We start from the raw sequence: 23,999 nt of genomic DNA on the forward strand, positions 1-23,999 counted from the left end.
CATACTACTATTGAATTAATTTTTCATGTGCTGCAGCTTAGCAGCCCTTCCAGTGATAGCACTGAGATACATCCTCTGTAAATAAGAAAGTAATGACATCCCACAGCTAGCTTACACGTCCAATGCACCCTTTGTTCTTCCCCCTGAGGTGCAGATATAAATAAATTTGAAGTCGGAGTATTTCAGCATTTAGCTAGTACTACAAAATAAGAGCAAACATAAGCAGAGTAACTGTGGCGTGGGTGTGGTCCTTGGCCAGCTGCAGAGGAGGCGTGACGCAGTGAGCTCCCGGGGCGGCGCAGGGGCGGGGTGAACAGGTGTGCTGGGATCTGACAGTGATTGTGTCTCTTTATGTGTTGGCAGTGACAGACGGAGACGGAGGTGACAGCAGAGAAAGAGAGCGCGGAGTATATGTGTCCACGTTACCCCGAGTTTAATAAAAGGTTTCTGCATTGTCAAAGTCGCTCCGGCTGGTATTTCTTGGGTCCACCGTTACAGTAACATTTTTTTTAGAGCGTCAGGTAATTTCAAATGTAACTTTTCAAACATCTCAACAAATGCAGCCAGTTTGGCACAAAAAGTATCTGTTAGCCAATGTTTAATGCTGCTCGAAAAAAAAAGTGCAACAGTGAGAGATGAAGAAAGACAGGACAGGACATTTACTGCAAGCTAAAGTGGTTAGTTTGCATTACTGTGGTGAAATGCACAGCGATGTACTGTGATGGGACTGGAGCAGGAGCAGGCTGTGGCGTTCATGGTCAATATTAAGTTACATCACAGATAACAGAAATCAATTTATACTTAAGTTAAAGACCAAGATGATCCAAATGTTACCTCTGGTAGTACCTTTATGCTCTCGGAAATCAGTCATAAACTCATGTAACATGTGGTTACATCTTGTTCAATTCACTTGCTTGAATCCACAAAGAGCAGTGAGACGGGAGTAACAGAAAACTGATCACAGCGTGAACACAAAACTCTGCTTAATCTCACAAAGAAGTTGTTAGGACTTAATAAATGTGACGGGTTTTGCCCCCATGCTGCACTGCATACCCAATGTTAAGGTTAAACAGGTAAAATGTTAAAAACAAGCGACCTATTCTCCAACGATATCTCCAAGAAGTTTCACCCTCAAAACAGTGATTAACCTGCAACACTGAAGACACCATGAAATAATAAATATGGAGTTTTCTGTGAGTTGAATATGATTCGACCTAAAGCCACAGTTGAGTATCTGTCAGCACATCGAGGGCTGATCACCTTTAGCGGGCCCGCCTTGAGACTTACTGGGTTGTAATTTTCCAAAGGCTCATATTTCTACAACATGTGGATATTGTACTGTGTACCTGTCTCACGGTCTGGGGCCTGTACTGATAATTATAAGTTTTTCAGAGGAGAACTGCAAAAATGATTTGGTAAGCATACAGTTAAAGGTTTAGTGTCATCACTAATGATCAGTTAAACTGTGGGTTTTTTAGAGGTAACCAGAAGGTGTTAATTTTAGCTAATAGAAAAATTAAAGATAGATTCCTTGTCAAAAAAAGAAAATTACAGACAAAAATGACATGAATAAAAAAGTTTTTCGATGCCAGTAACTTCTTTCAGCATTGTTGTCATGACAATTTCAGTGTCAAAGAAATGAAACAAACAAAAAACCAAAACAAATATACAACATAGATGATGATTCACATAGAATGCTCAAAATGCGTTGTCTCCTTATTTTGCCAGGCACTTTCACAACCTCAGTCTCAGTTCTAATTTCCTATTCGTCAGAAGAATGTTAAATGCTTATTGACAGTGGACTCATCTCTGTGCTTGTCCTGCTAGACCTCAGTGCAGCGTTCGATACTGTCGACTATAATATCCTATTAGAGCGATTAGAACATGCTGTAGGTATTACAGGTACTGTGCTGCAGTGGTTTGTATCATATCTATCTAATAGACTCCAGTTTGTGCATGTAAATGGAGAGTCCTCTTCACACACTGAGGTTAATTATGGAGTTCCACAGGGTTCAGTGCTAGGACCAATTCTGTTTACATTATACATGCTTCCCTTAGGCAGCATCATTAGAAGACATAGCATACATTTTCACTGCTATGCTGATGACACCCAGCTCTATCTGTCCATGAAGCCAGATAACACACACCAATGAGTTAAACTGCAGGAATGTCTTAAAGACATAAAGACCTGGATGGCCACTAACTTTCTGCTTCTTGATTCAGATCAAACTGAGGTTATTGTACTCGGCCCTGAAAACCTTAGAAATATGGTATCTAACCAGATTCTTACTCTGGATGGCATTACCTTGGCCTCCAGTAACACTGTGAGGAACCTTGGAGTCATTTTTGACCAGGACATGTCCTTCAATGCACATATTAAACAAATATGTAAGACTGCTTTCTTCCATTTGCACAACATCTCTAAAATTAGAAATATCCTGTCTCAGAGTGACGCTGAAAAACTAGTTCATGCATTTATTACTTCCAGGCTGGACGACTGTAATTCATTATTATCAGGATGTCCTAAAAACTCCCTGAAAAGCCTTCAGCTGATCCAAAATGCTGCAGCAAGAGTCCTGACAGGGACTAGAAAGAGAGCGTGTACATCACCCATACAAGGCCTTGTCTAAGAGGAATAGTGCTGTATTAGCCCCACAGAACAGTTTACTTGTGGTTCGTAAGACATTTGAAAGTAGAGGCAGAGCCTTCAGCTTTCATTTGAGGAGAAAAGCTAAAAGTTTTTATAGTTTTTAAACTGTTTTCCTCTAAGAAATAGTATGCCTGATTCTGTGATGAGATTTGTGGTAAATGTCAAAACGGTACAGTATTTTAGTGAAGACTAACGACAGTGAAGACTAACCATATTTACCCAACGAGTACAGTATAACGTCTGAAGAAAAAAAGTTTTATTTGTTATCAAACTGATGGAAAAAGGTTATGAAAAGTAACAATTGTGACAAAAATGTGATTTCTAAGAAAAAGACTGCACCTGGTGACTTAATGACAATGACAGGTAATGGAAACATAAAAGGACAATTGAGCAATGATTTATGGTCCCACAGAATTTGTCTTTCCAAACTTTGAAGGCCCATTCTTTTGTTGTCTCTTTGTCATAAATCTGATGTTGTTCTCTCCAAAAAACTTAAAATGAAACTAAACAAATCAGTACTGTCACCCAGAACAAGAAAGTCATGGTACAGAAGAAAGGGCACGTTGTATTTGTCGGACAGTAATTAAATATTCATGCAACTTTAGAAACATCTCTTTTTAGATTTCTAGGCTAACAATACATTTTATTCTTTATGAATAGCAATATGATTCTTCACATTCTCGTTAGAGTCTTTCTCCATGTAAATTAATAACAGTTAATAAATTTCTCATGAAATCTGTTGATAAACCATGTGTTTAGTCTGTACAATAGTGGTACTAAAAATTACAACTGTCATGGTATATGTACAATTTACTACCTACAAAGTACAACAGATAGCATGTAATAAAATATGTAAACAAATTTCTTCTTTTTTGACACAGTTGACTGCGATAGCAGATAGAATTCACACTTTCAACATTAGATTTATTTCTGTATACACATTTGTTAACAGTGTTGTAGTACTGCATTTGTCTTCTTCCTGACACCTCCATAAAAAAGAGAATGATACGCAATGAACCAACACACAATTTTGCAAAGAGAGAAGACCACCACTAGCTATGCGTCGATATTAGACCTTTTTCTTTTGCAGATTTTTCAGCAGTTTTCAGGGGCTCAGGGCAAGTCCCAATCTAATGATGACGTTTTGGCTTGTGCATTAAAGAGAACGTGGTCCAAGTCGAACACTGCATACTGGACTTGTGCTATACCATATGAATCAGGATGGCATGCATTTTACAATCACGTGTTTCTTACCGAGAGAACTGGCAAGCTCTCTCCACAAAGCTTCACTGTGTCAGCCAGACAATGAGAATAATTGTGTTCTGAGGTATGCCCTCTCCATTAGTTTATACACAGAAATCATTTTCTTTTCTTGCTGTTCTTTTGTTGGTTTCTCATTAGCCTGGAGCAAAAATAGTTAAGACACAGCACTTATTTATAAACCATAAAAATTGGTAATATTTTGATACAAGAGTCCTTTATTTTTACAACCATTGTGTGCCTGACCCCCTCTTGTTAAGCACTATGTTGTTTACATGCTGAAAAGGTGTAATTTTATGAGCCTTTTGTAATTAACAATTTCACAAAAAATTGTTTAATGCCAAGGATCACGTAGCTCTAAAAGTCACTTAGGAGAATGATGCTGTGAAGTATTTCTCTACCAATAATGTCTCTGACCAGATAGAAGAGTAAGGTCTCTAAAGTTGCTATTTAACCTTGTCATTAAGCTTTTGCTTAATAGTAAGTGTGCTTTATGTTACAGTACATATCATCAGTTCAACTACTCAGCACAGTATAAGAATTTTCAAGTTCCATATTATACCATCATTTGTCATAGCTCCTCACGAGGAAACTGATAAGTAAAAGTTCTCTTAGTGCTCTCTTTCTTCGCTCTCTCGTGTACACGAAAGTCTCACAGTCACACATAATACTCCTTATCCTTGTTTTTCTGTCTCTTGTTGCTGCCTTTCAAGCTTTGCTGTTTGTCCTTCATGACAGCGCCATTGCTCTGCACAGCCGAGTTGGTTATGTAGTTCCTGCTCTCGTCCACCTGGTAGGAGCCTTCATCCCTGTTCCTGTACTTATACATGGCATATAGAAGGATGAGGATGCACAGGGCAGCGGCCGCCACTATTCCGATGACCATCCCGGTGGTGCTGCTAGATTCGCGGACCACTTCCGAGGGCCCTGGAACTCGCCTGACGCCTGGCTCTGTGGGAAGTGCTGTGGGTATATTACGGAACATTGGGGAGGTTATTAATGGGCCCCTCAGCTTGGTGCTGTCTACCTCAAAGGATGTGGGCAATGGAAGCAACGCTAGGTCGGGCCGGGGTTTTAGCTCGCGGTTATTCGTTTTGCCAGCTGGCTGTTTGGAGGGTTGCGGTGGAGGCAGAGGTGGTGGTGGTGCGGCTCTGGTCGGCGGTTCGTGCTATGGCGATAGTGGTAGTCCTACTGCGTCTGGAGATGGAAGGTTTGTTACGTATAAAAGTCTTGGTTGCATTTGCTTTGTAGTCACCTTGAAAGCCTGACGTGGACAAGGTCTTATCTGTTACCAAGAAGAAGGTTGAGTAAAAATCTTCATCATCAGTAGGGTGGCAGCTTAGACTTGAACGCTTTCCCAGAGCCATACCCCGATATCACCAAGCCATCATCATCACAATCATCGCTGCCTCGGTCCGACAAGCAAGGTAGCCCCGCCTCAGTGGCCTTGGACAGGGACTCTTTGGTGGTCTCAAAATGGTGAGGAGTGGGTGGTGGGTTGAGGGAGTGGGAATGAAGGGTGTACAAGGAGCTACAGAGGGGTGCACTAATGGATCCTCAAGTATTTTGACGACTAACTCATCTCCTGGGGTTAGAGACACACATGTAGACACGTTAGAGGGCAACGTTTTATTAAGACAGTGCAATGCATTTGACACACCTGGACTCACAACACCTCATCTCAAATCAATGATCATGACTTGGCATATCGGTTTCTAATAAATCAGTCAAAAGTGATGCACATTTATCTTTGAATCCTGCTCTAAGTTCCAAAGGAAGTAAAAATGCATGACTTATCTATCTTTGTTTAACAAACTGAAGAACAAGTTATTTCTGCAACAAGAGCAGGTAGGTGCTGTTTGACGCATATACATAGAAGATACCGTTAATAATGTGTCCTCAAAGGTGATTTCTGTCAATGGAGAGAAATGATCCACTTACTAATAGGGATGGGTACCGGTATCCGGTGCCATGATGGCACCGGTTCTGACATAAACGGTAGTAACCAGACCAAAAAGCAGCGCACATTTCGGTGCTTTATTTCGGTGCTTTTTTTTCCCTGAGACGTCACACACTTTAGATTCTAGCCAATCATTTTACCTTTGCAAGCGTAGTAGGCGGGCCCAGGTATGTACGTTCTTTTAGAGCAGAGCTACAGATTAAAAATGCCCAAGGCGAAGCGGTCAAAGTCTGGCTGTACTTCACAGCAAACGATGCAGACTCAGCACCCTGCAACAAGTGCTTTAAGGTGATACTGTGCAAAGGAGGTAACACCTCGAATCTGATGAAACACCTAGCGATGTATAGCGTTTTGTTAAAAGCCGAGAAATGCGCCGTATTTGATAGCTTGAGTGCGGGTGTGGTGCCTGTTATCAGACCCGGAGTTAGCAACATCTCCCAAGAATCCGAAGAGGAGAGTCCTGGCCCCTAGCCCTGCCAGTGTAGCAGAAATGATGAGGATGATGATGCAGCAGCAGCCGTTCTTCTCTGCATGAGTAGCTTAATGTTGTTCGAGTGTAATTTACGTTGAGTAGGCTAACCACGTTATTACATTAATGCATGTAAGGTGAACTAGCAAACACCATCATAGCTACATGCGGCTGTCTTCTTGTTTGATGGCAGATACTCCCTTCACCCTGGCCAAAAAGGCTAAAATGACCAAAGAAAAAGAGGGAAACAGCTGAACATGAGAGGTTTTTGGACAAAGTTTGTGTTTTTTCCATTGTTTAAGCACCGATTCGAGCACTGTTTAAGCACCGGTATCGGATAAAACCTAAACGATACCCATCCCTACTTACTAACCACATTTAACAAACTCTCCGGTCCTCAGATGTAATCCATTACATTTTGTCATGCTAAATTGTGCTAAATGCAAATTACTTAAATCATATTTAGTTGAGTCGTTTTATAAGATACAGTTTTTTCCTAAAGAAAGTAAGGTAAACTGATATATCAAGCCAAAATCATTTTATCGCACATGCAATAAAAATAATTTTGATAAAACAGATGATGCCACTATATTTCCTCCTGAAAACATTGGGAAAGGCTGAAAAATCTAAATAAAAACACAGTACAATGATTTGCAAATTATTTATAGTATATTAAAATATTCACTTTGAATTTCATGCACTTCAAGATTGGAAAAGTTGTTGAACAACAACAAAAAACGAAACAAAAACACCTAATCAGGTTATCAAGTAACATATGACTGTGTATGTAAATGACTGTCTTGGGCCCACACTCATTTGAAATAAATGCAAAGTGGAAAACTGTGCTCTGGCCTGACTGCTTAACAGTTCTTTTTGGAGAGAGAGGCCATCTAGCTTGTTATCAAGCACAGCTAAAAGCCAGCATTTGTGATTGTGCAGGCATTGGCATTGGTTACTCGCACTGTAAACATGTTTACAAGGTATGGCATCAACCAGGCAATATTTATTACAGGAAGTCTTGCTTATTTCAACAAGTCAGTGACCACACACCTTGCACGTTTTGACATGGTGTACCAATTTTCAAGAACGAGCTGATGAAGCTCGGCTACAAAGTGGGGTGAGGATCAGTGAGAAGACCTGAGGTATTTAAACTAACCTGAGGTGTTAGTATTAGAAAGAAGAAGGAAAATGCCAGTTTAAACTGTTTGTTTGTTTGTTTTTCATTGTTGTTGTTGCAAATCATTGCATTCTGTTTGTAGTTACATTTCATACAGCATCCCAACATTTGCAGAATTGAATTTGTACAAAAATAGGACTGATAATATTTTACACTTTGTATAAAAGAGTTTGATGTACTTATCATAGTCTGTAATCTAAAGCTGGCAACAGTCGGAGTAAACATCGAAAATGCGACTGTTACACTGACATAAAAAGTCTCCATGCAGTAGAGCACCTGTATACAGTTGTTGATGCACATACCAAATTAGATGTCAACTAAAAGCAGCAAGTATGCAACTCACAAATAATCACAAACACAACATCCACAAGCACAAAATTTAAGATGATCATTTCTATAAAACATATCCAGGGTTAAGAGATGCAGTTTGCAAGATTTTAAAACCAAAACCTGTCCTTAAGATCATTAGCTTCTAAAAAGTGTTACTACTGTATATATATTACATACACATATTCACCACTAATCAGTTATTTCTTTGGATGAGTAGTAGTACAATACCTGCATTTTAAAAGTCATTTTAAATTTATTAACGCTTATTCTGCATGAAAGTATTCTACAACCGCGAGGATATTAACCAAAAAGGGAAATTTACACTAATGTGAACCTAATGCTTTGACTCTATCCAGACGTGAGAAGTAATAAAGTATACCATTTTGTTACTGTACTTGAGTATTTATTCCTCTGAAACATTTCTGAACACTTTCCACATTTTCAAAACAGGCTTGTTACTTTTTGTTTAAGATATCTGAAGGGTTTTACTTCATCAAACAAACTGGTGTGAGCCTAAACCGTTAATGAAAGGCAGTCTTTCATGTCACGTCATGTTATGTCAGTTAGACTAAGTGTGTGTGTGTGTGTGTGTGTGTGTGTGTGTTGCATGTTAACAAGTATAAGTGGCTTTTACGGGGCATCAAAATAACAATCCAATATGGCTACATATAAAAGGCTGTTGTCATAGTTTAATTTACTTATATCCCTAAAGGATATATATCGAAAGGTTTCTGAGAGCAAGTGCCGGCATAACAGCTGATCGATACTGTAATGCAGAATAAGAAACGAATAAACTCTTTAAAATGACTAAGATAGGATAACCTTTATTAATGCCACACGTGGGAAATTTGAAAGAGCCAGTAAGCTACTAATACGGATGGAAGAAAGCAGCTAATTCCGAGTATATTAATGTAAAATGTCACCTTGCCAGTAGTCTGACACACCTAAAATGAAACATTGGGAAAAGCCTCACATTTTACAAACTGCATCTTTGAAAATCAGTGCAAGGAGAAAACGTACAGACTGGATATCGTCAACTTACATCAACAAATTGCCCACGTGAGTTAGGCATGAGGAAAAGAATTTACAAAGGAAAAGTTGGGTAAGACTGTTGGATAGCCACTGTTAAAGGTCATTTTTATCCATTGTAGATTGTGTTCTATCTTAAAACGTGACGGTACAGGGAGGCAACAACACATACAACCACACCACATAACATAAAAAATAAACACCATAATACTGTTTTTTATCTTTTGTTTTTTCCTGGTAAATAAGTTGTTTTGTACAAAAAAATCTGTGTATCTTTTTTTCATTGCAAGAGACTTCAGTGACACCTAAAATCTATTCATGTTATAGTTTTTGCTTAATTTGACATATGTTCTTTAGAATGGATGGATGACTTTATATTGTAAAATCTCTAAAGACAAGGGAAAGGGTGAAGAGGGATTGGGACCTACGAACATATTACATAGGAAATGAGGATGATGAGGGTGACAGTGTAAGTCAGTTGCCATGTCCATGTAAAGGCAGTACGAAGCGGTCGGGCGGCATTAGAGCTTTGGGCTGTAAGGAAGGGATGGGGATATACAAACAATGAGCAATATACATGCCCATCTACAGAAAAGAACAGAAAAACTCTAACACTGACATGTCTCACAAACCCTAAACTGCAACTTCTTAGCCATGCAATTCATTCGTTTGTTTGTTTGTTTGTTTCATTACAGTCAAAATATTCTTTCTTTCTTTTTTTTCCCTCTTTTTTGTGAAAAAAGATTGTAAAAAATCTGAAAAATGGAAGAAATGTGACAAGTGGATGTGGAACTGCTTCACCTACTAATTTGTGAGTTTCTGAACAGGTTCAAACAAGTCGGACTTTTTTGCCATCTTTTGAATGTTGCTTTCATTGTGACTTAGGAGAGCTTAGTGCTGAAAGTAAAACACACAAGCTAGTCGCTGTGAAGGAGTTCCAAAGCCCAAAAAGTTAAATTATATGGAAATTGTTCACAAAATAGTAATTTATGTATTATCTGATTTCAAAAAGAAAAACCATAAAAGAATAGAAAACAGACTTGTAAAGCCAAAAACATATTCAAAACCAATTGGATAAACTACCAAAAATATGACCAGTTAAAAACTATCAAATGAAAAATGTTAAGATGGAAGAACGAAGCCATTTAAAATTTTGCACACACTACAACCAGATGCACACAATAGAAAACAGACACTGCTGAGAAAGGTGCTCGACTGGACGACGGGCTCCTCTCTCGTGTGTTTCTTGATGACAAATCTATTTGTAATGTTAGTTTTTAAACATGAACCGGCCGTGCAGTCTGGGTGTACATCGGAGAGCGATGGTACTGGCTGAAAATGGGTTGTTATTAGAACTCTCCTTTGGTTTCGTTTTAGTTGTACTGCAGGATGTTGATGCATGCTTAAAGTAAGTTGCATTTAGGGAAAGTAGAAAAGAAACGACACAGCAAACTGGGCGCAGGTAGGACTGACCGATGTTAGAAGAACAGGAGACAGACGCTGTGTCCCAATCTCATAACCAGTGAAGTTTAAACAGGAGTTTACACTGAAAAGAAACGTGTGCTGCAAGGTTGCACACAGCCAAGCTGCAACTTTGGAAAGCCATTAGCAGTTCCCCGATGTCTGTTCATTCAACGTCCAATGTATCCAGGACGCAAACTCACATGACGAGTTTGTCACTTTAAACAATCCCAATAGCCCCACCCCTCCAATCACCAAAGAAAATAGTTGTATAGAGTATGCAATTGGGACACAGCTCACGTTGAACTAACAGCAGTGTGTGAGAAACAGAAACAAGTAACATAAAACATACATTAATAATGTTTTATTAAATGTGGAATGCATTTCATTAGAATTTAAAAGACAAGTATAAAGCTGATATCCATTAGACTGTGCATGTTGCAAAGGTGTTCTCCAGAGGGGGAGTTTGGGATAAATTGCTGCCAAGCCAAAACTTATCTTATTAGATCAAACAAGGATCTTAAAGTAGCAACTTGGACAACTTTGGTCCATGCTGGGTCAGCACTCCAAATGTTCTCGTGAGAAAACAGGTGAATTCCTCAGTCTAGTTTAGGAATTCTGCCTCGAGTGGAGGACTTCAAATATGTCTTGGTTAGCTTCATGAGGGGGGGAAGAAAGAGCATCTGTGCTTATGTGGACACTGTAGCAGACAGGTGTGCAGAGAGAGCCAGGCTTTTGCACGGTTTTTGATTTAGAACAGATTCATGTTACACTCGCACCTATGTCCACCAGCTGTGACTGAAAGAATGCAACTGTGGGCACATGTGGCAGAAAAGGATTTCTTCCAAAGGGAATCTGGCCTTTTATAGAAGCGCGAGAAGCATGTTGAAAGGTGTGGTCATTCAAGCAAACACAGCTCCTTTTCATTAAAGCAAGAGCCGGTTGACGTGGTCCAGGCATCTGACTAGCATGCTTCCTACTCCTTGTTGAGCTGTTTCATTCATTTTCTATTGAGACGATAGGGTGGTGAGATTATGTCTGACAGCTGGCTTGGGCCAAGAATGTAAGGTCTGGGAATCTCTGATTAGACTGGTGCCTCTGTGACCCAGACCTGATGAGGATGGTAAATCAATATATGAACAAAACACTATGCATAACTTGTCTTCTTCCATCACGACTTTTTGCTGCACTCACTGTGAGTTTAAACTGTAGAGCATAATGAAAGTTGACTTGTTGTTCCTAGAGTATTTAAAAGTAGAATGGGAGGCAGAGCCTTCAGTTTTCAGGCCCCTCTTCTGTGGAACCAGCTTCCAGTTTGGATCCAGGAGACAGACACTTCACTGTTAGGGTTAGTCACTCTTTCTTATTCACTGTGGGTTTATACAAGACTTTATTCATTTGTTATTATTAATCTCTGTCTCTCTTCCACAGGATGTGTTCTTTCCCGTCTTCCTCCCCTCACCCAAAATCAGTTGGGGCAGATGGCCCCGCCCCTCTGTGAGCCTGGTTCTGCCGGAGGTTTCTTCCTGTTAAAAGGGAGATTCTCCTTCCTGTGGCCAGGAGCTCGTTCTTAGCGGAGGTCAACTGTGTTCTCTTTTCTATGAAAAGTCAGCTCATGTTTCCCTGCTTTAATGTTTTCAAGATGAAGACGCAGCAGTAGGAACTCTTTGGTTTACATTAGCGTCAGCAGTAACTTATTTGCTTCTTTCTAGTTGTGTTGCTTTTGACAGACAGATTGTACTGCCGCAAATATAAAAGCAATCGTTTCATCAGTGAGCTTAAGGTTTAGTTACAGTTGTGTTACTTCTAGAGACTTGAAACAAAAATCCTAGAAACTGTTACTTTAAACCTTAATAAAGCATAAAACTGTAAATGTTACTATTGAGAATAGTAACATTTACAGTTTTATGACTGCAATCTTGGTTTAAAACTTTATTTATTTAATGAACGAAACCACTTGTTTTAATTGGGATATAGTTTTTGTAGTGTCAGAATGTTTGTTGTCCTGTATCAATATAACTACAGTGAAACAGAAAGTACAATATGTTTCCGTTTTAAGGTTTGATATATCAAGACATTAATATCGTAGGTCTGTTCTGAATTATCCCCATATATCATCATACGGTCCTCAGTAGATTCTAAAATTATTTAAAGTCAGATGCACAACAAAACGTGACATATTATACTGTGCTATTAGTTATCAAAAACTAAGCAAAGTGCAGAAGCAGTGTGTGAAAAAAGTACACCCAGTGATTCAATACACCTTCAGTAACAACTTCCTGTGCAGCTTTATCAGTCTCTCATATTGTGATGGAGGAATTCTGGCCCATTGAAGTTTTTAAACATTAGTTTATACATAAATAGTGTGTGAATGTGAGAGTGAATAAATACTGCAATTGTGAAGCGCTTTGAGGGCCCCGAAAAGCGCTTTGTAAAAGCAATCCATTATTATTGTTATTATTATAAATCTCTTGGCACAGCCTTTCAGTGAGGAGTTGTGGCGTTACGCTGGGTCGATTCGAGACCTTTGTTCCCATCTTCTGTTGAAGGAATACTTCATTTTCACACGCTGCTTCTGCATTTTAGCTCAATTTGCACAAAATAAACAATGATATAGTGTAATATGTCATCTGATGACATTTATGTCTTTCACTTCTACATATCGTTTTACGTTCAGAAACATCCTATTGTCATTGAATAATTGCAGCATTTAAACATATATAATTGTAACTTATTCTACAATTCTCATAAATAGAAATGATTATCATTTGATGATACAAAAAATAAGGATATCAGCTTTAAACCTGTAGTGTCATCTGATATATGAGTCAGTATTATAACTACATGTTTTTCCATGTAGGTCAAAATTGAATTCGACATGAATTCCATAAGATGGCAAATCTCTGATTAGCCTGAACTAAATAAACAATGTCAGAGGTTGTAGGAAGTCAAAAAAAAAATATTATCATGAGTCACGCTTCAGAAAATGGTCAACACCTTTCTGTGTGTGATTTGTGTTTGAGTGCACATCCAGCATATAGTCTCTAAACCCCTCCCTTATATAATAATTTACTTTAAAATGAACCCTTTAAAAAAAGGAAATTATCATTATTATTGTTAAATTTATGGCTTTGCTTTTATCTGTTACTTTCATTTTTATCACACTGGTTGATTATGGGTGAAATCCATTGCATAGGTTGCTAAAACCTATGTGGAGCCACAGGATAAGAAAGTAAAGTCACTAGAATAGCAGTTATCTGAAGACCACGAGAATTTCCCAAAGATCCTACATTATACTGCAACAACTACCCTAAGGAAAGATATTTTTCTGTTCATAGGCCAAAGACGACTTCATCCTGGTAATAACTGACAAACCTTTGTGATAATCAAATTAAAGAGAAGAAGGAGCCTAAATATCCAAAAGCAAGTTTGATGCAGCCAAGATCCCCCAGATAATCAAAACATCAGAAGAAAAGGAAATGCTTAAATTGATAAATACTGTCTCCAAAGGTAAAACCCATCGAGACTTGCTGGGATGTACGGTCTTAAAGTACAACCTATTTTTGAGCCAAACTTTCCTAAATGTGTTGTATGTACAAAAACACTATTTAACATTTTATTTAATATTATTAAATAATACTTAAGAGTCAAAGAGATTTTATTCTGTATAGTTCAGTAAAAACTAGAGAAGAATAAGGAACCCTATGACAGAATGTAAATGCATCTTTAGCCGAACCCTGCAATCACAAACTAATATTATATGATCCAAGTTATTTTTTCTCTACCCTGTTTGATAAAACAATTATTGTTGCAACATTTTTGGCATTTTTCATAAGAACAACTGGACAATTAACTGAAAATGCTTCTCAGATTTGATCTAGTTAGACATGTTGAGTCAGAAGTTTATGTTTGTCTCTAGTGCAGTCTCATCAGTGAGTGATGCTAGCATCTTACAGGATTTAAATGAAGGATTAGCACAATATTTGTTACTGGTTGTTGGCCTTTTTCATGGAAAAAATGTAACCTGCTTATTTGCACACTGAAGGTTTTTAATAGTTTGCAGTAAAACCATTTAAGAAGCCCTTTTAGTTGCCATCTTATGAAATCAACTGAAAGAAAAAAAGGAAAACGGAAAATTTACAACAGAGAACAGAATCACTTGATAAATTCTCTAAACAAACCAGACAGACAACAGCCACACGAAGAAAAGAAAAGGAAAGAAAAAGAAGAAAAACACTGCGTTGAGTGAGAAAGATGACCATTGATGATGATGCAACCACAAAAAATGGCTTCCAACGTAAACAGAAATGCAAACAAAACAACCGAGTTTGTGTAATTGCAGGCGCATGGTATCAGTCAAAACACATGCAAGAAACGATCTTCCTGAAGTCAATGATTTTTAGAGTTTATCATACCATGATAACAATGATCGCTTAAGAAAAGAAAATGAAGAAAGCAGAATTTGTGGCAAAAAGTCCTTTTTTGCCATCAGCACCAAAACATGTTCAAATGTAAAGCAGCTTTAGAAAGGAAGTCAAAGCAGGACGGCAGACTGGTTCTGCCGTCAGTCTCGTGTGGACCTCGGTATGTTCAGGATTAAAACGTTGATGGCAAGAAAAGTTTCTTTTTTCTGCCTTTGTAGCTGCTTTGAAATAATAAGGTGATGTGTGTGTGTTTTCTTTTTTCTTTTTTTTTTAACAGCTGGAAACAGTTGTCACCCACCAAAACGTCATGCCACACATGATGAGGCCAAAATACAAAAATGCATTTTTAGACAACTGGCGAAAAGGCGGGAATGAAGTCTTGGCAACAAAACTTTAAAAAATGCAAAACAACCAGAAAAAAGCATCGACTTAGAAAAAGGAGCAAAAGAAAAGTAAAATCAAAGCATGCAGCTGTCAACGTCAACGTGATGTCCGGGTTAGAATGATGTGAATTTCTGTGTAAACATATGATTGGATGACTGGGGCCCTGTCTTTGTCTTTCTTCACAAATCCCCCTGGACCTGACCGTTTTAAACCCATTTAACAACAATATTTCACATACTCTGAAAAAATTTGGGAATGACCTTCAGTAAGGGCATATGTTGTGATGAACATCATCTTTCCGGATTAGGAATCACACTATATCCATTTCCCTAAAGGGAACTTAAGAAACGGCGTAAATGTTTCTTTATCACACTATCACCTCCAACATTTGTGATTTTATAGATATCTCGACTGTTTTGGAATTTGAATATTTTAACATGCAGTTCACACCCATAGCTCCACTTTGGTGGCATTACGTTTACTATTTGGGTGAAAATCAACCTTCGCATCGACGATTGTGCTGTAAATGAGACACAGAACCTCCACCTATTTACATCCACCAGATGACCTGTTTGGGTGTTAAAGGTAGAGTCAGGTTTAGTGTTACAATAAATCTTATCACAGAAACACTTTACTTGAAAAGCAACGTCTTTTCCATTTCTGAAAATACTTTTTGGTGTGTGGCTAAGATGTAGCTTACCCCAACTCCTGAGTGACCTGGTGGATGTTCCTGTGATCATATTAAAACTAACAACTTTCAACTTTTTATCTACCTAAGAAATACGTGTCTATGCTTTTGTGCCATAGCAAAAATATATCTGTTAACTGTCCACTACAAAATCTGAAATATGGAAATTCCCAAACTCTTTCAATTTGAGTGTTAAGTTATCGCAACATTTTATTTATTTAGTCGTTTATTTTAAATATTTAGGTACAAAAAAGACAGAATAACAAGTACACCTAAAAGCAAAAGTGTAACCCAAAAAAAGAAAAACCTGTACACAGAAATTCAATGATATCTGTTCTCTAGCACATGTACCAATGCAAGCCTCTAAATCTGGGAAAGCACAAATAGAAACCAAAATTAAAATACATTGATGTAAACTAGACAACACTTTAGCTGAACACAAAATCTAAAACCAAAAACTGTTCAAATGTACTGTTTGAAACTTAAAATCAACAGAGCAATGAATGGCAGAAGCAATGGACTCAAACATGATGTTATAAGTTCAGCATCAGTACAGAGAACATGGTTCACCATCATACAAACTCGGCATACTGGTGATGACATGGACTAACCCTCATTTTCCCCCTTAGCAGACAACAATTGAATGTACATTGGTGACCATGTTGACTACTTTGTATAACCCCATGTGCAAGTGTAGCTCATGACCTTGATACATTAGCACTGTGCTAAATTAAGATTCTGAATGTACAAATACATTTGAATACCCAGTTTTCTTACATTAAGTATTGCTGAGGAATTGGGCTTAGCTTACTGTTACCACCTTGGCCATTTATTAAGATACACTTTGACTGACCATGGGGGCGTGATGCTTTAAGGATACCTCGATCCTCTATTGCAGATGAGTGACAGCACATAGAAAGCAAGCAAATGCAAACTAACCTAGCCCACCTGTACGGCTAGTTTCACACTCCTCCTCATCTTCATCATCACTCGAACACTCGGCAGATGACCCAATGTCCTCTTGGTGCTTCAGGGCCAGAATGTTGGTCATCAGAGACACAATATCCATAGCAAATATACCAAAACAGCAAAGAGCCACCAGAAGACACAAAGTAGCGCATAAAGAGAGGAGAAGAATATTTAAGACAAGTTAGAAAGTGAATGCCAATCACAGGAGCACAACAACGAGCAAAAGATCTTAAGTCAAGGTTCATCGTTTTTCAGAGCTTTCAGTTTGTTATAGTTTTTTCCATGGCCCAGCTGTTATTTACACTATTTTGTTGGTGGCGTTCTAATTAAGATGGTCTTTGGTGTCGAACGCAAATACCCTCTTTCATACTTCTCCAAACATCTACTGTCTCCCAAATTTATTTGGACTTTTGATGACTTTAGGGTCTGCCCCGTCTATTGAATGCTTTGGAGTTATGCTAAGTCTACACTGGGTGCAAAGTCCTCTGCTATTAGGTCAGGCAAAGTTGCTAAATGTTATTTACTTTCTGTAGGCTCTGGGTGTTATATACCTGACATATACACAGAATGACCTCAGCTGGTGGTTCCACACTTGAACCTTTCTTCTGTTGCCTGCTTGCCGGGTAATATAACTTCGGAACTGGTTCAGTGCTAGGACCAATTCTGTTTACATTATACATGCTTCCCTTAGGCAGCATCATTAGAAGACATAGCATACATTTACACTGCTATGCAGATGACACCCAGCTCTATCTGTCCATGAAGCCAGATAACACACACCAATGAGTTAAACTGCAGGAATGTCTTAAAGACATAAAGACCTGGATGGCCGCTAACTTTCTGCTTCTTAATTCAGATCAAACTGAGGTTATTGTACTCGGCCCTGAAAAGCTTAGAAATATGGTATCTAACCAGATTCTTACTCTGGATGGCATTACCTTGGCCTCCAGTAACACTGTGAGGAACCTTGGAGTCATTTTTGACCAGGACATGTCCTTCAACGCACATATTAAACAAATATGTTAGACTGCGTTCTTCCATTTGTGCAACATCTCTAAAGTTAGAAATATCCTGTCTCAGAGTGACGCTGAAAAACTAGTTCATGCATTTATTACTTCCAGGCTGGACGACTGTAATTCATTATTATCAGGATGTCCTAAAAACTCCCTGAAAAGCCTTCAGCTAATCCAAAATGCTGCAGCAAGAGTCCTGACAGGGACTAGAAAGAGAGAGCAGATTTCTCCTGTTTTGGCTTCCTGTTAAATCCAGAATTCAAAATCCTGCTCCTCACATACAAGGTCTTAAATAATCAGGCCCCATCTTATCTTAATGACCTTGTAGTACCATATCACCCTATTAGAGCACTTCGCTCTCACACTGCAGGCCTACTTGTTGTTCCTAGAGTATTTAAAAGTAGAATGGGAGGCAGAGCCTTCAGTTTTCAGGCCCCTCTTCTGTGGAACCAGCTTCCAGTTTGGATTCAGGAGACAGACACTATCTCTACTTTCAAGATTAGGCTTCAAACTTTCCTTTTTGCTAAAGCATATAGTTAGGGCTGGACCAGGTGACCCTGAATCCTCCCTTAGTTACGCTGCAATAGACGTAGGCTGCCGGGGATTCCCATGATGCATTGAGTTTTTCCTTTCCAGTCACCTTTCTCACTCACTATGTGTTAACAGACCTCTCTGCATTGAATCATACCTGTTATTAACCTCTGTCTCTCTTCCACAGCATGTCTTTATCCTGTCTTCCTTCTCTCACCCCAACCAATCACAGCAGATGGCCCCGCCCCTCCCTGAGCCTGGTTCTGCTGGAGGTTTCTTCCTGTTAAAATGGAGTTTTTCCTTCCCACTGTCGCCAAAGTGCTGCTCATAGGGGGTCATATGATTGTTGGGTTTTTCTCTGTATCTATGAAGCTCCTTGAGGCGACTCTTGTTGTGATTTGGCGCTATATAAATAAAATTGAATTGAATTGAATTGAATAGATGTTGTAATGTACAGATGATCTGAGTTCAACTGAAAGGCTCTGCAATAGAACCTTGAGTTGAGTTTTTTTTGGTTTATTTTTGTTTGTTTTTTTACTAATAAACAAAACTCATATAAACATTTGAAAAATAGTAGTTCTACCAATATTATCTAAGGGTTCCTAACATTAAATACATTCAGATGGTTTTACATTTAATATCAAAGAGCAGCTATTCCATTTGCATCAGCTGACATAAACCCAAGCAGGGCAGTAAGAGCAACAAGCAAAGAGTAGTTCGGCTGTTATCCTTGCCCCAGTTTCTTTTTAATCTTTTACACCTAAATTTGGCACAAAAGACTCTGGAATCTACCAAACCATGCCAAGCTGTGAATGCCCACGTCTTTAATATTGTGTAACGGTAAACAGATACTTTTAACATAGGTTAACTGACAGATGAGCTCTTTGCATTAATGCAGTTTTTACTTTTATTTCTATAGTGCTAAATCATCACAAGTAATCTTCACAGCAGTTGCTCTGAATCATATTAAATCATTAATTCTTTTTCATCAGAAGAAAAATCCTTTAAAAATATTCAATATTTAAAAATATTTCATATTCTAAAATCTGTCAAGATACTCCAGTCGGTCTTTCCCTTCTCTCCCTAAAACGGGAACAGCAGATACACAAGCGAGATAATCTGATACTACAACACAGCAATGAGACATTCACTTTCAGCTGCTACTACTTTGTATTAGGTTCAGATAACGTGTAAAACCTTTGAAATTGTATCCAGACTATAAGCTGCACATAAAGCATGAATATAGATTCGAGTCTGTAAAGTAAAGCCGGTGGAAATGCAATAAACCTACATTCTTTTTAATGACCAGTAGGCGCTGACTCTTCTGGTTTCAAAAACATTAATAGTTGTATGATATCTATGGGAGGTGGGCTTTTGACTTTTTTGCTCTGTGGCCTCAGTTAATATTTTCCTTATGTTAAGTTTTCTTCTTCCAGCTGCACCTTTTAGTGGTTGCCACAGTGGATCATGTGTTCACCTGCCCGTTTCATAGTTATATTGAATCTACCTTTTTAAAAATTATGGTCATTATTGGAGTTAGACACGACTACACTGCTATAGTCGCTCGTCAATAAGCATTTGATTTTTTTTAATAAGCATAAATAGAAGCAGCTTGCAAAGAGTTGGCTGGCGGTACGTGGCAGACTGCTGCCTACATTCTACTCTAACTGCTAACTTTAGCCACCATTTGCATCCTTTTTGGCCCCATAGAGCCATGCTTGCATAAACCAACGGATTATACCAATACATTTGGAGTCAAACCCATATTACAGCAACTGCTGCAGGACTGCAAGGTATGTAAAACCTTTTTTATTCCTTAAGTTATATTTAGCACCATGTGACTTGTAGTTATTAATCTATGTTACATACTGTCAACTTACACCACTAACAGAGTAGCTAACAGCAAGTTAGTAGCTAATGTTAGCTTAGCTAATAATACTTAGAGTAGTTCTAAAAACTAAGGTTGCATAAAAGTGATGCTGTCATGAAATAAGCTGATCATTAATATTGTAAATATGGACAGACAACTAGATGTGGTTAGTTATACTTTCAAATAAGACATAGTCACCAAAAAATAAAGCACTCCAGTTTTCAACAGTTTAGGGTGGTTTAGTGTACTCAGAATATAGCTATCCACCCCCAGCTAGATCTATGGATGGCAGTGCAGGGCGATGGTGTTGCTTTTGGGCTCTTATCATCCAATTACATAAATTTGCATGTAATATTACTCAGTGTGAACACTGTTGCTACCAGACTAATATTACTTGGATACTAAGTGGTTATTACTTTGGCAATTGCATGGTAAAAACTTAGAAATTACCACATTATTACGTTCTTGTTTCCGCTTTGTTACCCTACTATTACCACTTTATTACCGAGCCGTGATAGAAAGTGCAACCAAATGTTAATGCATCAAATCATGAAGGTTGAAGAACAACAAATATGACTCTTGCTTCCTGTATGTATAGTCATAAGAACATACATACCTGTACAGTTGAGGAAGATCTGTGTTTCCGTGTGGTCGTAGTGGACATCATGGTAGTAGTCTCAATGAAGGACGTTGTCATCTCTGGAGACATGGCTGTGGTCCTGGCTGAACCTGGCACACTAGGTACATCGCCTACCAGCCTTACACTGCCATTAATCTTGATGTTTGGGTTGCCTTCAGCTGCCATGTTCAACACCTTTAGGCCATTGTAATAAAGGCCCGAGAGCTGACCTTGAAAGGGCCGGCCACGATCACTACCACCAATTGCCACTGTTGCTTGTGTGTTGAAAATTGTTAACTGCCGCCCTAGAGAAGACATCCAGAGTAAGATATTGTCAACAAAGAAAGGACCTTTGAATAAAACAAAAATGCAAACACCCAGGTGCAGTGCCACTAAAACCCAATACTAAGCAAACTGCAACAGTGCGCACAGTAGCCAACCTCAAACATTACACTACACATATTTAGCTGTTGATTCCACCTTACAATGACAAAAGTAATTCATTTATCTTGACAGTGTGAAGGACAATACATAATGTATTCCTTTATTAAAACTGAATGATATTATATGTACTAAACTGAAACATAGATTTCTCACACAGTGGCATAAAACTGCATGATGAATTTTACCAACAGAACATAAAAAGAACCATTAACAGCACATCATTTGGTGAAAATAAATTAGTAAGGAATGAATCAGATGTGCTTGATCTCACTACTGCGTAGTGGAGACGCTGAAAGGCAGATGTGAGCTGCATAAGTGCAGCGGTTGTAGGGAGATGACATCTCCTCTGTGGACGAAGTTTGTGTACACACTCGCTAAATTAAAAACACAACCTTCACAGTTATTGCTGCTCTGTTTCTATAACTTTCAGTGACATTGCTTTTGTACAAATTCATTCACTTATCTAGTTCTTTGGTGAGTTCTCATTTTTAAGCGGTGTGTGGGTTCACATTCATGTTCAGAGGTTTTCATGCTATTCTAGAGGTTACAGTTAACTTTACATTAGCACAATCAGATACATCAGGTTGATTTGAAATTACCTTTCTCTTGTAGCCATTCTTCTACTGGTCTGGCAAATTTAAAAGGAATTTTCTTATTGGCCATCTGATAGCGTTCAATGTCGCTGTTCCCTTTAAAGTTTAAAAACACATGTATTAAACACAGATCGATGACCGGAGTCACATCATGAAGGAAATATCAATTTCTAGCTACATTTACAAAATAAATCTGAATTTAGCAGAAACATTAATTTTGGTTGAAACGGTTGTTGGTTAGAGGATGCACAGGGCTCATCATCTTTGGCTCTTTGGCTGTTACCAAACATTTTGTTTACAATCCTGACTTTTTTCTTCTTCACATTGTGTAGAGCAGTGTCTCCGACTCCAGTCCTTCAGAACTGCTGTCCTGCAGCTTTTAGATGCATCCTTGTTCCAACACACCTGAATCAAATGATTGGCTTGTTATCAGGCCTTTGCCCAACTTGATGGGATGCTAAAGAGGTCATCTAAATATACCTGTTGAAGCAAAAATGTGTGTGTCTGGTAAATATCCAAAGAACTGTGACTTTAGCACCAGACAGCTAAAATTAATTGACTTTGGCCTCCTGCAAGCTAGGCGCTTAATATCTTTGTATTGGAAGAAAGTGGATGTACTCTCAAGTCATATGTGGGTGAAGGAGATGGCATCATGTATTGTATTGGAACGACTTACTTATATTGTCAGAGGAAAGGGAGTAGATTTTGAAGAAATATGGTTACCTTTAACTGAGTTTCTGAGACATTATGAAGGGAATTAATTTAGAAAGTGATACTTGGTGCTGAGTTTTGGGTTTCTTTGTGTGTGTGTGGGTTTTTTTTGGTTTTTTTGTTGTTTTTGTTGTTTTCTTTGTTATCTGTTTCTTTGTTTTTGTTGTTTTTATTTTTCGTTTGTTTTACCCATGCTGTGCATCGGTTTTGTTTTATTTTATTATTTATTTATTTTTATTATTATTATTGTTGTTTCTTTTAATTTATATTTGTTTATTTTGGGGACTATGTTCTTTAATATAAATCTCATGTTAACTGTACTGTTATTCTTTGCTTGTTCTGTAATATAAAAGTCAATAAACATAATGTTTAAAAAAAAAAAAGAAAAAAAAGAGGTCATCCAACCATTTGATCCAGCTGCGTTGGAGTAGGGATGCATCTAAAAGCTGCAGGACAGTAGCTCTTGAGGACTGGAGTTGGAGACTCCTGGTGTAGCGTATGCACTGATGTCACATTTAATGCAAGATTAGTTTTCTTACTATGGAAATCATCACAAACACTTTAAAAACTTGCCTAATCCTATGTGTTCCGAATACCAAGTTATATTCTAATGAAACTGTACAATCCCTCCTACCAGTCAGGTTTGCCTACCTGGTAGGTAATGTCTTAGGGGTAACTTTTTCATGCAATGAAATTCATTCATTATCACTTTTTGTCACTGGATGTATCTTCACAAACCTTAAAAAATAAGATCTTTCAAGACTCGCTAGATTTCTTTTAACAGCCTGTGACGTGAAAAACTCAGGTAAAAATTTCCTACAAAGGATGTAATAGATGCTTGCTCCAGAGCAACTTGCCTTACTCCTTTTACACTTACAACATCAACAGTAAGTAACACTACCAAACATTACATTAGAAATTGATAATAATCAATCACTAAAATTCAACAAATGATCATCTGTAGACATGAAAGACTAAATGGGGAAAAACTGGTTATTTTGCAAGTCAAAATGTTGTTAAGCAAGCAAGTTGAGATGAACCTGATAGCTGTTATGTAATAGCTAGCCATTTAGTTACACAGCATGTACAGTATCTGTTTGCTCTGTTGTCATGACTGATACTCAGATATACAGTAAAGTGGGATTTTATGAAAGTCTCAACACTATTTAGGCCCATGCAAACTCAGGCACATTTAAGATTACAACAAGCTGTGTGGAAATGTGAACAAGACTTAGTGCTGCTGGCCTTTCTCTTCCACTGCTTCTTGCAGGTGACAGCAAGCAGTGTCTCATCTTAAACAATCAAGAGTCAGTGTTCAGAAAGCCAGTGAGCCTGATGGCATACCTGGCAGATTGCTAACAGATTGTGTTTATCTTGACTGACATTTTCAGGCTTTGACTCAGTCAAGTGTACGATC

General features: G+C 38.3%; 1 protein-coding gene across 1 annotated transcript in view; it reads right to left on the minus strand.

Moving 5' to 3' along the window:
• Positions 1–2,953: 2,953 nt before the first annotated feature.
• Positions 2,954–23,999, minus strand: part of nrxn3a (neurexin 3a) — a 219,672-nt gene continuing 198,626 nt past the window's right edge. The window contains exons 21-24 of the mRNA XM_080870806.1: positions 21,878–21,967; positions 20,832–21,139; positions 16,781–16,859; positions 2,954–4,873 (exon numbers count right to left, since the gene is read on the minus strand). Of these exons, the coding sequence (XP_080726932.1) occupies positions 4,569–4,873; positions 16,781–16,859; positions 20,832–21,139; positions 21,878–21,967 (782 nt within the window). The 3' untranslated portion in view covers positions 2,954–4,568. The remainder of the gene's footprint in view (positions 4,874–16,780; positions 16,860–20,831; positions 21,140–21,877; positions 21,968–23,999) is intronic.

This window comes from Rhamphochromis sp. 'chilingali' (genome assembly GCF_963969265.1).
Source record: "Rhamphochromis sp. 'chilingali' genome assembly, chromosome: 21".
NCBI lineage: Eukaryota > Metazoa > Chordata > Actinopteri > Cichliformes > Cichlidae > Rhamphochromis > Rhamphochromis sp. 'chilingali'.